We start from the raw sequence: 13,132 nt of genomic DNA, 5'->3' as shown, positions 1-13,132 counted from the left end.
GAAGCACTCTAAGATAGCTGATCAGCCATGGTAAACCACAGAAGGCATCCAAATACCACCTAACTTTTAATGTTATGAAATCCTATTTTGTACCTTATAGCATCTTTTGTTCCCTCGTTCACGCATTTTTGCAAAGTATATGTATTCGCTGCTCTGTCAGAGAGAAAGTGAGCAATAGCTGCTTGGAAAACTATTAAAATATTAAAATGAGAAAAATTTAGGTATCTACTGGCACAGCATCTTACTTTATAGATAAAAAAGCAGAATCTCAGAGATTTACATGGCTTCTCATGCTTTTGTATCTATTTGCACATTTCTACCTGAGTTTTTCTGATATCTTGAACCTGCTTCAATGGTTTGCTTTGTCTGTGTCTTCTACTTGTTTTAACTCAAGGTAAAGAATTTAACTTGATGATTTACACTTAACAAGATACCAAATCCACAGCAATTTTTTCTTTCTTTCCTTGAGCTATTTTTTTAAGAAGAGGTTTATTTTGGCTCACAGTTTATAGAGGTTTCAGTCAGTAGTTGGGTAACTCCAAGACAGGGTGGCATGGCAGAGAGGCATGGGAAAGGAGAAACAGCTCATGGCATGACAAGCAGGAAGCAGAGAGGGGTCATCATAAGAGGAAAGAAGGTATTGTTTTCTATAATTTGCTTCAGTTCATATTTAGTAAAGTAATTAATTTACAGTAATTAACCAAAGTTAGTCCACTTGTAAGTATCCAAAATTGTTACAATAATTTATTAGTCTCATCTCAGAAAATGTGTTTAACTTAAACACGAGGAGTAGGAATTTACTGATAAAAAACAAACACTCAAAATAATATTAGAATCATATAGTCTATGCCTTCATTCCAAGCTAATAGCTTGACATGCAAATCAGTAAATGTCTGAGTTCCAGTTTTCTCCCCTCAAGTAAGATGTGTAACATGCAAGCTACTTGCCTAATTTTGCTGCCAATACTGAGTGACAAACATGTAAATGTGCAGTATTCATTTATAGTCATGTCAGACTGTAATACCTGTTCACATATTTTTTGTATTCCCAGCATTTATCTTAGTGCTTAGCACCAAAGAAATGCTCAATAACTATTTGTAAAATTGAATTGAGAGCAGGTATCATGTACTTGTGAGGTAAGAGTATTCTTTTTCTATATAGTTGTAGCTCAAATGACAGTAAAAATATCACTACAAGGCTTCTCTGAGCTCTACACCAATTTCTAGAAAAGAAAGCAAAATGCAATATGCTTATTTCCAACATTTAGTAATTTGCTGTTGAAAATTTCAAATTAAAGGAATATGATGAGTTGGAAAATAGGACATATCAATATGTGCAGTTCTAATCAAAAAGTCTGATTTTGATGTTGGGTCCACCCAACAATTCAGTGTGTAAATTCAAAGGATCATCTGTCCTCTGGTGCTCAATTACCTCATCTGTTCTCATTCTACTCCCCACTGCATCAAAAATAATGACAATAAAATGCTTACCCTTTCCCCCAAATTGACTAAAACACCTTGTTGACATTATAATTTTAATTCTTATATTAGTTCCATAGCTTTGGTACTATTGTATATCTTTCTTATAAAGAATGAAATTGAAATAGAGGCTAAACAACTTTTCCAGGGCTACACAGCTAGTTAGCTTCAAATTTCAAGTCCTATTTGACTCAACCATAATAACTAAAATTCTATGAACTTTCTAAGATCCCAATCTATACTGGAGGCAAAGAGAAAAGTTATGATGAATGTAACAGAAAATAATGAATAGTAACATAAATGGTAATAAGTAACACTTATGAAATACTTGCTAAGTATTTGGGGTGTTCTATCTCAATTAATGAACCCTATAAAGAAGGCATTTCTGTTACCGTTATTTTGAATTTGAAAAAATTGAGACTTTACAAGTTAATCAGTTCAAGATTCAGCCAGTAAGCTGCATATCACAAATATCACTTATTTGATCCTAAGGTTGATGGTGTAATTACTACACCAAACTATTCTCTAAAAGTATATAGACTGAAGAAAATAAACTTAAACTTAGGATGGTTTTATGTTGGTAGATTTTTTTATATTATGATTCCTTACTGAAATGCTTTTCCTAAACTCTAAAGATGAAAGCATGAAACGGATTTATTCCATCTGAAAGATGGGCTCCGGGAGCAACAGGGTACTGATCTGGGATATGGTGTACATTTATACAGTCTGCATAGGCAAAGTCTAATTTTAAAAAAATCAAGCTTTGTCAAAAGAAAGTGAGTTTTCTCTCAGATTCACTCTACCTTCACCAGCTTCAGCATCGTGTACATATGACATCCTCTTGTGCCTACTAAACATGTAAGCACTGAAAAAGTAGTTACAACTTTTAGATAAACAAACTACTTCAAATTCTGGCTCCACTCTTCACTGAGAGTTTAGACATATTATTGTCTCTCAGCTGCCTAATCTCCAAAATGGGAATAACAGTGACTGCCTTAGAAGAGTGACTTCAGTACTAAATTAATATACATAAGTCACTTAGAAAAGTGACATTACATAGAACACAACCAATAACTAAAAGATAGAGTTGCTGTTATCTATTTACCTTTTGTCTCTTTGAAACATTCTTTGCAAAGTAGGCCCTCTTAATAAGTTTCAAATGATGTGTATGTAATCATTCAGTATTAGAAAAGATTGGAAAAATATAATTTACATCATTTAATCTCATGTTATAGTATTTAATGCAGAAAGCTAATCAATTACAATGGAGTTAAGAAACTTTATTAAATATGAAAATACACCAGGATATGTGCTTAAATAGTTTAAAAAGGAATGTGTAGACATGTATTATTATACTGTCATTTGCTGAAAAGGGAGCGCATAATATATCCCAGTATGTTGAAAAATGCACCTAATACTGGTTTATGTGTGCATAAAATATCTCTGATAACTAAAAAATTAAATGTTTTCTTAGTTTCAAGTTGCAGAGCATGCATACCAGACGGGAGATAGGTGTGAGAAGATGACTTTCTATAGTTTTTGCTTCTGAAAAATTTTAAGCCAAGTCCTTTCCTTGATTAACCAACTTTGTGTGTTTATACTCATTATCATTGTCATTATTATTTCTTTAAATTGATATTTTATGCATATAAGAAAAGAATCTGGAATATTTTAACTAGAAAAAAACCTACAAAAAATTTAAGAGAAGAGATGCTAAAAAGTAGTCACAAGAAAACATAGTTCATGATTTTTTTTGAAAAGCTAGTAGACTCGCTTATGGTGTAGATAATACGCCTTCTTCCCGTCATGCTTCTCTCTGGTGTGATAACTTAGACTACTCATAACCCTACACATTGCTTTTATAAGCTTTATTTTTAAACTTTTGTTATTACTGTTGTTCTCAGCCACAGATTCTATGGCTTATTGTATAAGAAGCAGAGACTTGTGCTTCCAGACTTTCAGCTTCTTAGACCTTTCGAAGATCAGCTTCAACACGGAACGTGTAAATCCCCCGGATAGGCTGCCTTGTGTCCTGCTGCTTGCAGATCATGGCGCCCAAGAAAATGAATAAAGGAGAGTGAAGAAAGCCTTAAAAACCAGCAACACAACACAGTGTCTAATAAAACACAGCTTTATTTCTGCTAAAAAGGGGAGGGAAACCAGTCACGATTTCAACAAAAGATTTAAGCCATTGCTTTGTTTTATCTGAAAAAGTCCACAGAACAATGAAACTGCTCTGATTTGAAGCGTAGAATCTTCCCAAGCATACTGCATTACTAACTTTTAATTCAATTTTAAAAATCTCCCTGCACAATTCCGGAGAGGCCTGATTCATGAGTACTATATACTCTCCAAAGGCATAAACAATATGTTTCAAAAACAACAAATAAAAACCACTTTACTCATCTCAGTGTGAAGGGAAGAGCATCTAAAAACAATGTTTGAACAGCCACCCAAATAATTACAATCAATCATGAACCAAATTCCTTTCTTTCCTTCACTCCAAAACTCAGTACTTCTAGCAAAATTATGAGCTTCTCTCTAAATGAAGCTTTTGGGGAGGGTGAGGTTGTGAGAATGTGTAGGTAACCCAAAGAATTTACATAAAAGGAAAGGAGAAATAAATTAAATAAATAGTATCTAATAAATAACTCAGATAACATGTATTATCTACAAATGCCAGAAAATGCTAGTTTTAAGAATAAAATCTCCAATATCCCCCTATGAAGGTAAGTACCAGCATATGTTAAGAAAGCAGATAGGATGGCTTTATAAATCATCTTACAAGGGCAGATCATGATGAGTGGAGTTACATTGGTGGGTGATGGAGTTTATGATCTCTCTACAAAACTACTTTCAAATGGGTTTACAAACCAAGGGTGCAAAATACAACAAAGTAAGTGCTGCAAAAAAAAGGACATAAGATAGTTTATTCTACAGGAAATAAATAGGAAAGATCAAAATATAAGGTACACATAAGTTTGGCAGATTTTAGGAGCTAACTAAGCTGTAGAAAATGACATACTAATCTGTCTTATCAGTTTTATTTATTGGCCCTGTTGGTGTACCTGCATTGCTAAATGTACTGTCTCAGGCAGGAGCAGGACCTGATCTACTATTACCACATTCTTGGCTTGAACCTAAGTTAACTGTCCTGGCAGATTGAACAGAACTAAAATTCCTCAGATTTTATTTCCTGGGTAAATGATAAACTCAATAAAATTAGTGTTAATATAAAGAAAAGAGAAGTTACATAAAGAACAATACACTTCCAGCAGATTGGGCTAAACCTGTGGTGAAGATAGAGATTGATAAAAGCATTCACTGACCTTAGACTTTGTTTCTGAGCCCCTAAGTTTCACCACTTGAAACGTTACCTGCAAAGTATAATAACATTGTATCTTAGAAGTGAGGAATAGGTAACAATTAGTGGTGAGAGAGATAAGTAATTGCATATGTTAGAAAAATTCAAGCTTAATCACTAAGTTGATTGGTGTTATGCTTCTGAAAATAGGACCTGGTATAGACAGAGGCCAGTGATTTTAATAATCTTTACTGTAACCAAATGAAATTCATCTTGCCAGTGGTTTTCCTATGCATGAGTATGAACCACAGAGAGTCCCTGAACTGGTAGTTAGTGTAGCCAACCGCCATTTTATTGCTCTATAATGTAAACCTGGGTTTTGTGCTGATTCCAGTAGCAGCACCAGAACATTGTCGGAATTTCCAGAGCCTCGTGGTTGTGAAGGCCATGAAATGATCCAAATGACTCCTCCATGTTCCATTGGTCATAGAAGTCTGAGATGTCAATGATTTTGTTACCCTACCTCTACTACTAAGAAAAGTGCTTTTGAAATATTATAAGAATAAAGTAGACATGATGTCCTCTTGTGGTTTTCAAATTGCTAAGAAAGATATTTTCAATTTCTAGTCCAATGAGAAATAAAACTAATCTATTCACAGTGACAACCAAGTTAGAATTTCAGCTTCTAGAAGCTATTTTTAGATAGATACAAAGAAGTCTTGTCACCAAGTTCAAATGAACTTCGCGCTCTGTGCACCAGCAGACGTGCCCTTGTGCTCCCTTTGGCACCTCCATTTGATCATTTCATGCATACCATTCATTTCTGAATATTGCTTCCATTTTGCCAGTTTTAAAAAGCTTTTATAAGAGTTCTCACCAAAGTTATATAATTCCAGAACCAAGAAGGTCTGTCAAAATTATCTGAACTTAAAACAACTGCTTCGTATCACCAGTAAGTGAAGAATTATTTGGCAGAGATCACTCAACGAGTTTTTGGCACCACCGTAAGAGGGCCTAGGTCTTCTATTACCATATAGTTGTATGTCATCAAGTAATTTCACGTGAGAACTCTAAAGGAGTCAATATAATGTGAGAAATCAATGACAAAAGATGAGGACAGGTGTCAGAGATCCTAAATGGACTCAGATTATTGTTCGATATATATCCATAGCATTCATTTAAAGTCTTTGCATCTTCAGCTCAGTCACTTGAATTCTGAGGACTGTCTCCACATCATTCTCTGAAATGCAGATGTTACTGCCCTAATCAGTGAAGATCGTGTTCAGTTGGGTCCCAATACCATGGTGAGGATAGGAATCATAGGACATGTCTATGGGAATATCATAGCGGGAGTTACCAGCCTGAAAGGGAGTTGAATGCACATGCCCTGAGCTTAGACTTGCAGAGGGGTAATGTGACATGAAGCTGTAGGACTTTTCCAAGTCTGGAGAACCATCTTGCTTCAGGGAGAAGTTCCCACTGATGCTCAGAGGTGGGGTGAGTGGGCCTTCATAAGGGGGCGTACTGCAGTCAGGGGGATGGCTCCCAAATGAGGACTCTCCCAGACTCTTGAATGCTGGAGACTTGAGATGAAGAAGATGTGTTTCCATATGGCCATAAGGAGGGCTAGGGAGCCCTGGAGACTGATAATTGAAGTTGTGGACAGAGACAGTAGAATCACAAATCTGAGACTTTTCCTCATGCTTCTCCAGGAGGATAGACTGTGGGCCCAGCTGGAGGCATCCAGCCACCAGGTTGCTTGTAGGCTGAGAGAGTCCTTTACAGAGCATCTCCACAAAACCCTTCCCTTCGGGTGTCTGGCCAGTCTCTAGGACTTCAGACAAAGCCCAGATGTAGTTCCTAGCCAGTCTAAGCGTCTCTATCTTGGAAAGCTTCTGGGTTTTAGAGTAACACGGCATGACCCTCCTGAGGTTGTCTAGGGCATCGTTCAGGCCGTGCATCCGGGTCCTTTCTCTAGCATTCGCCTTGACTCTCCGAGCCCTGAATCTCTCAAGCCGAGCTTTGGTCATCTTCTTTTTCTTGGGACCTCTTCTCTTAGGTTTTTCCCCATCTTCCTCCTCCTCCTCTTCCTCTTCAATACTATCATGTTCTTCAGTCAAGCTTCCAAGCACCCCATAAGCACCTGGCCTTCTCTCCTCGCCCTTCACCTCATTTTGAGAGCTCAGACCTTTATCCACAAAGGGCTGCGTGTTGACCAGCTCCACGATCTCCTTGGATTTCACATATGTTTTTGCCATTTCCAGATTCTGGAAAAGGGAAACAGAAAAAGTTAATTCCTGTGAATACCTGGCTTGGTTTGATGCTGAATCTTCTTTTTATACTGCATATAGAGCACAAAATTTACACTGGTGTTATTCATAGTTGTCTGTGTCTTCCATTTTAAATGATTAACTCAAGGTTCAAAGCGTGCCCAATATACTCAAGTTTTACCATATTATAAGAAAATCACATATAGGAAACAAATTTATTTGATTATTCATTTCAGTGGTACTGCCTAACTCTTTTTTGTCACAGGTTCTTTATTTCACAGATATTTATACAAACATACATATATAAAGGTGCAAACATATATTTTTCTTTCTCCCCAGAAATATGAAATAAAGGAAATAGGTAAGATGGGATAACTTAACACATCACCAACATAGAGAAATTTCAGAAAGTGAAAGATGTTGCTAAAATATTTATAACTATACAACACATATGTTAGAAATATTACAAAACAAAGTACATATTAAACAGTTAAATAACTAAACTGTTGTACAAGTATACCATAAGATGAATGAAAACCTGTAGCAAGACCTTTCAGACTACTTTTATGTGCTCTACAAAGGACTGTTCAGCCTCTATGTAGAGGCATTTCACATTCGCCTAACTTGTAATCGTCCATATTTCCCACTGTCACTGCCAACTGGTGGCTTCAGGCATTCCCCAAGAAATGCTCAGGTCACAACTGGCTTGTATGCCATTTGACCGTCAAATACTTATCTCACCACTCTTGGAAGAGCATTTTGTTTTGCAATAAAGTGCTGTCTGGTGCTAGCAGTGGTAGAGGTGTTAGTGGTGTGGTGTCTTGGAAGGGTCATGAAGAGGAAGGGGTGCTATCACCAGTCATCTATCAAATTTGCCCATATGTTAAAGTGAGAACTCTTCATCCTCCATACATCTCACACCCGCCCAAGGAAACAGCCAGAAATAGAAGCCAGGGTTCAACAAACCCATCCAAGACTACTTCAGTACAAATATTATAAAAGTACTTTGTTAAAGTGAAACATCTGGAACAAATGCTAAACTAAAAAGACTGTAGTAACCACAAACACAAGAAAGGACTATTTCAGGTAAGCAGAGATAGGCTATTTCACCTGTCAAATAGACACAGTGCTGTTTAATAAGGAGCTTCTGTGAAAATTGTATTATTCATAAAATAGGCAAGACTGTGGTTGGAAAGGAAGAGTGGTAAAGCTTTTGCTTTTGTATATAGAAAAGTTTGAATTGTTTTGAATCTCATTGAACAATTTTAGGTATATAGTTTACTAAATAAAAGTAACTGATAAGCTCTCCTGGGGCATCCCAGTTTACCAGGTAGTCTTTAAAATGTTAAACCCTCCCTTGCCTTTGATTATGAGAAAGAGGAGAACATGATAAATGGAGTTTTTTTGATCCTTAAAGCTTGAACCTCAAATCAATGAATGCAGGGATTAGCACATAGCTTTTAAAAATATAAATATATGATTTGATTTGTTTCTGGTAATTGGAGCTTGTTTTCCTCGTAACCTCATTTACCTCCTATAAATAATTAATGTTGCTGCATTGTGAAAACAGCCTAGGTTTCATGTTAATCAGCACAGAAATCATGTCAGGTTGACTTACTCACTTAATAAGGCTTCCTGGGTAAGCAGCTTTATTGAAAACACCCATTGGAACCTATTGGTCAACTGGCTGCCCAGGCCAAGTCAGAAAATCCCACTTTTAATATGGATGATGGAGCTTCTATGCTGAGCTGCACTTCTATCTCAGGCAGATATCCAGAGGGACATTAAAGGACCTAATTAAGTTTTTTTTTAAAAGTAACACAGATCTTCTAGAGGCAGGTGCACTCTGAGGCCAAAAAAGGTTGAGTGGGCTTGGGAAACCTAATGCCCCCTATGCAATTATAATAACATTTGTGTAGCATTTTAAAGTTTTCAGGGCACTTTTGCATCCGTGAATTCATATGTTCCTTAGAGCAAGCCTTTGAGGGAGATGGGAATGCTTGTGTTCACTGTATGGTCAGAGTCACGGTGGGTCAGGTCATTCACGTGATGGAAATGCAAAGACAGACGCTGAGCTGGGGAAGAAGCACATAAAACCAGTTCTGGCTCTAATCCTAGGTTTTAGGCTCTTTTTTCTTTTTTATTTCATCCCAGCTATAAGAAGAAAGTCACTTTGAGTTTAGCAGCTGTAGATCAGTGGAACTAAGTCAACAGGAATGATCTTCAAAGGCAGGTTGGTTTAGATGTACTCTGGTGTGTCTTTCACATCTCCAGAATTTCTTTCTTCTCCAAATGTTTTCACTCATTTGTTCTCCTTCTTCTTGTCTATATCCCCCTCCTTTTCCTTCTCCTCTTTCTCCCATCCCTATTATCATCAATGCTCTGAGCCATACTTACATGCATGGAGAGATGAGAAAGAAGGAAGAGAAAAACACGAAAGAGAGGAAGGCCTTCTGGCTTGCCTTTGGATCTCAGTCCCACACTATCTTGGGTGTTTGGCATTATATATCATCCTTACCTCTGTACCTCTGAACTCTTACAAGAGCTTTCAATAGTCACCCACTTCAAGTGGGATTAGGAGAATAGAATAGACTACATTTTACACTTAGCATATTTGGTAGTTTCTATAACAATTAGATTGTTAATAGGCATGAAGGAAAATAACCAACTGGCTTTGGTCAAAACAATTAAAAAGGGTAACACATTTTTACCTACGTTATTTTGCTAACCATGAGAAGAACAAATTCCCTGGGTTCAAATTTCAGCTGTGCCACTTACTAGGTATGTGACTTTAAGTTTTGTCACCGTTACTTTCCTCAGTCTTCTCCTTTTTAACATAGGATTAGTAATTTTTCTAGCTCATAGGATTATTAGAAGCAAAAAAATGAGTTCATATACTAAAAGCACTCTAAATAATACCAGATATCATAAATCCCACATAAATTTTACAAATAATTGTTGTTCAATTTCATCACGAGTTTTTCTGGCTGTTTGAGCAAGAATAGGCATAACCATAAAGTGTGCCTAAGATTGATTTTGTGTCAGCCAAAACTAGTGGCTCCATTTCAACACTCATTTCAAAAAAATCCCCTCATGTTCCTAGTCTCCCTACTTCCTAATGAAACCAAATGCCAAAAGTCCTATTTTGCTGCAGAGTAGTGAGGCACCAAACTATCAGCTGCCTCTATTGGATTAATTAGAACTCTTCCACTGTATTCTGAAAGGTTAATTTCTTAAGTTTCATACTGTTTTATAATTAGGAGAATACATTTGGCTAAATACTGCTACTTATATAAATTTTGAGTTTACAAAGGATCTGGTAGAATACAGACAATCATTGCTCTCAGACATTTTACCGTTGATAATCAATATGGGGAATATAACTTTCCCACAAAACCCAAATGACAGGCTGTAGGAAGAAAATGAAGTGTCTTCTAAATGGAAGTAAAAACCAAGACTCTTCAAAGATAAAGAAAAATCTCTCTCTTTTCCTTCCTCAGTATTTTTAGGGCATCAAAATGTTAGTTGAAGGAAAAAATAGAAAACTCAGTTTCAGATTTGAGTGTTAAAAATGTTTATGGCACAAGTTTTGAGTTTTGACAAAAGAAGCTACCTTCTCTCGAGAACAGGCACTTAAGTCAAATGTAGCTTTTGGCTTGTTAGTGAACCATTTCAGAATTGTCTCTGAGTTGTACTAAAAGAAGCACTAAACTAAGACCTCTCCCATCACTCACTTATGCAATGAGCACAAATTATTTTAATTCGTTTATCCTGAGGGCAAAATACAAATATGTTCATGTTTTCTACTTTATTTGGAAGTTTTACTTTGTAAAACTATTTTACACACGTTAGGATTAGAAATTGTCTTATAGAAAATATATATGGGAAAATCTATAGCACTATCTCACAAAGTATTATGATAAATCATCTTAAGGTGTTCTCAATTCCTAGAAAAGAAATTAGCTCTCAAAATATATAGGAAGCAGACTGCTATATGACAGAAATCAATGAATCCTGGTGCTGGGAGCAGAATCCAGCCCCTCCCCCACCAACACATACAAAAACATTCTAATATTATAAAGCTCATTTAGCCTTTGACCTTGGTTTTGTTACCTAAACAGTGTGACAGAATTTTCCTCTTTATTTAGGCTTCTTCAATGACATTTCAATTTTAATTTATTCTAAGTCAAAATATATCTCCCGTTTTTTTCATTTACAAACCTATTCTAGCAGGATTTGCTGTGTGACGGTTCAATATTTTCACTACACTAGGGCCAAGGTTACCTGGTATTACAACCATGTGATGCTGTCATGGAATTCTTCCTGTACTTTGATTAAATTTTTACTTTGGAGAAGTTTAAATGATAAATAAGTGTGTTAGAGGTATTCACACATGAGCATGTAGAGGCCGGAGAGTGTCTTTCGCCTTAAAAACTGACAGTAGACCTTTACCACCTGTTCCTATAACTCTAAATACAACAGGAAGACAACTGTCCAACTCAGTTTCTAAGGAATCTAAGGACCAGAAAAACTAAATAATTTACTCAAAGTTGCACAGTCTGAAATAAAAAAGACAGACTACAGATCACGGTGCTCATAAATAACCCTGCTTGGAAACAAGCAGTAAGTTTTTCTGTGCTGTCCCTACCCAGCTCATTATACTCTACTTTTTTATTAGAAAGTATGCAACATGCAGGAAGATACACATTTTATCTAGCAGACACAAGTCCTGCTCCAGCTTCCGTAGCTTCAAATCTTTTTTTTTTTTTCCAGTACCAGGAATCGAACTCACCACCTTGCGCTTGCCAGGCAGGCGCTGTGCCGCTGAGTGAAATCCCCAGCACCTCATAGCTTCAAATCTTAATAAGGAACTTTTTCCACCCTTCCATTTTCCCTCAGGGTTTATCATCTCTGATCCCTTTGTCAAAAAGTGAGGCCAGCATTGTACATTTATTAATAATTTTTAGATATATTTCTTTGGTGGGTAAATGGTGAGTGTAAATCAGAAAAGAGAAAAATATACTTGGACAATCTCTTCTGATTTCTCATCTGAAAGAACTAGGAGAAAAAGGCATTTCCCCTGTCCCATTCCAATTATTCAAGGAATTTTAGTAAACCAAGTGGGGCAGTGGTGAGAATATTCTGCCATGGCTTTCCAAAATATTTTCCCATTCTTTGTTTGATTTTCTCTCCTCCTCTCTCCCTTCCATTCCTTAGTTATGCCTATGAGGTAGAGACCAGAGTGGTGGATTGGGTCAGTTTTCTAACCAACTTGCTGCATTGCTCTGCAAAAGCAGTTACACTTTTGGGTGTTTTTCAGCATTAGTAATATAATGTTATAGTGGGTTTGACAGCAATAGAGAGATAATTTGTAGTCATCATTTAATAAAAACGATTTACAGTATCTATGAGTTTCACTTTGGATGTCAGGTGCTGTGAAATCTAATAAAATTATTAAAACGTGTATCTTTATTTTAAAGAGAATAAAAATAACTTAGAAAGATATTAGGAATGATACAGAATTCCATAAAATGTGTATCTATCTTAAGTGTTCTTAAAAGACTTTCTCTTGTACATTCAAGTTTGCTAATCCTCCTCCCTCCTCCCTTATCCCAGAAGAGTCTTACTCGCCCCAGCCACTTTTCTAGATCCACAGGAACTTCCCACAGAAACTCCAGTAGCCCCCACTACCACCATCCCACCCACTGGCTCACCTCAGTTAGTGGCAGTTCCAGGGATGAACTCTGCAAATTTGTGTCCTAGAAGACAGTCAGAGAAGCCAAGGCCCCCGGCCCTGCCGATCATGGGAGAAGGAGGTGCTTTCAGCGATCCATATTAAACCCGGTAGCTACCTCTTAGATATTCCTCCGGGTCTGGTTCTTCTCGATGTTGCTTATTCTACTCCGCGGAGTTCTGATTCTCCTCCAAGATGCTTTGGGGCTGTTGCCTCTGTTCCTACTGGTGTTGGTTGCTTCAGGACCTCTCCTGCCTGGTTAGCTCCCGGAGTGGCGCTTTCAGGACCACAGTCTCTGGGCAGCTCCTGTTCTCTGGCGGGAGCCACAGACTTGCAGCAGTTTTGA

General features: G+C 37.0%; 1 protein-coding gene across 1 annotated transcript; it reads right to left on the bottom strand.

Annotated features, from left to right (window-relative positions):
* Positions 1-5,344: 5,344 nt before the first annotated feature.
* Positions 5,345-13,132, bottom strand: Neurod4 (neuronal differentiation 4). Its single transcript, XM_005397236.2, has 2 exons — positions 12,767-13,132; positions 5,345-7,049 (listed from the first exon to the last, which is right to left on the bottom strand). The coding sequence occupies exon 2, from the start codon at positions 7,038-7,040 to the stop codon at positions 6,045-6,047; it is 996 nt and encodes a 331-aa protein (XP_005397293.1). The 5' UTR covers positions 7,041-7,049; positions 12,767-13,132; the 3' UTR covers positions 5,345-6,044.

The sequence above is a fragment of the Chinchilla lanigera genome, unplaced genomic scaffold (genome assembly GCF_000276665.1).
Source record: "Chinchilla lanigera isolate Chin_1 unplaced genomic scaffold, ChiLan1.0 scaffold00057, whole genome shotgun sequence".
In the NCBI taxonomy this organism is placed as follows: domain Eukaryota; kingdom Metazoa; phylum Chordata; class Mammalia; order Rodentia; family Chinchillidae; genus Chinchilla; species Chinchilla lanigera.
This window is presented reverse-complemented; position numbering and strand designations above follow the sequence as displayed.

Bases quoted from the DNA above. Each gene is read 5' to 3' on its own strand.
- Neurod4 (XM_005397236.2), bottom strand. From the start codon at position 7,040: ATGGCAAAAACATATGTGAAATCCAAGGAGATCGTGGAGCTGGTCAAC.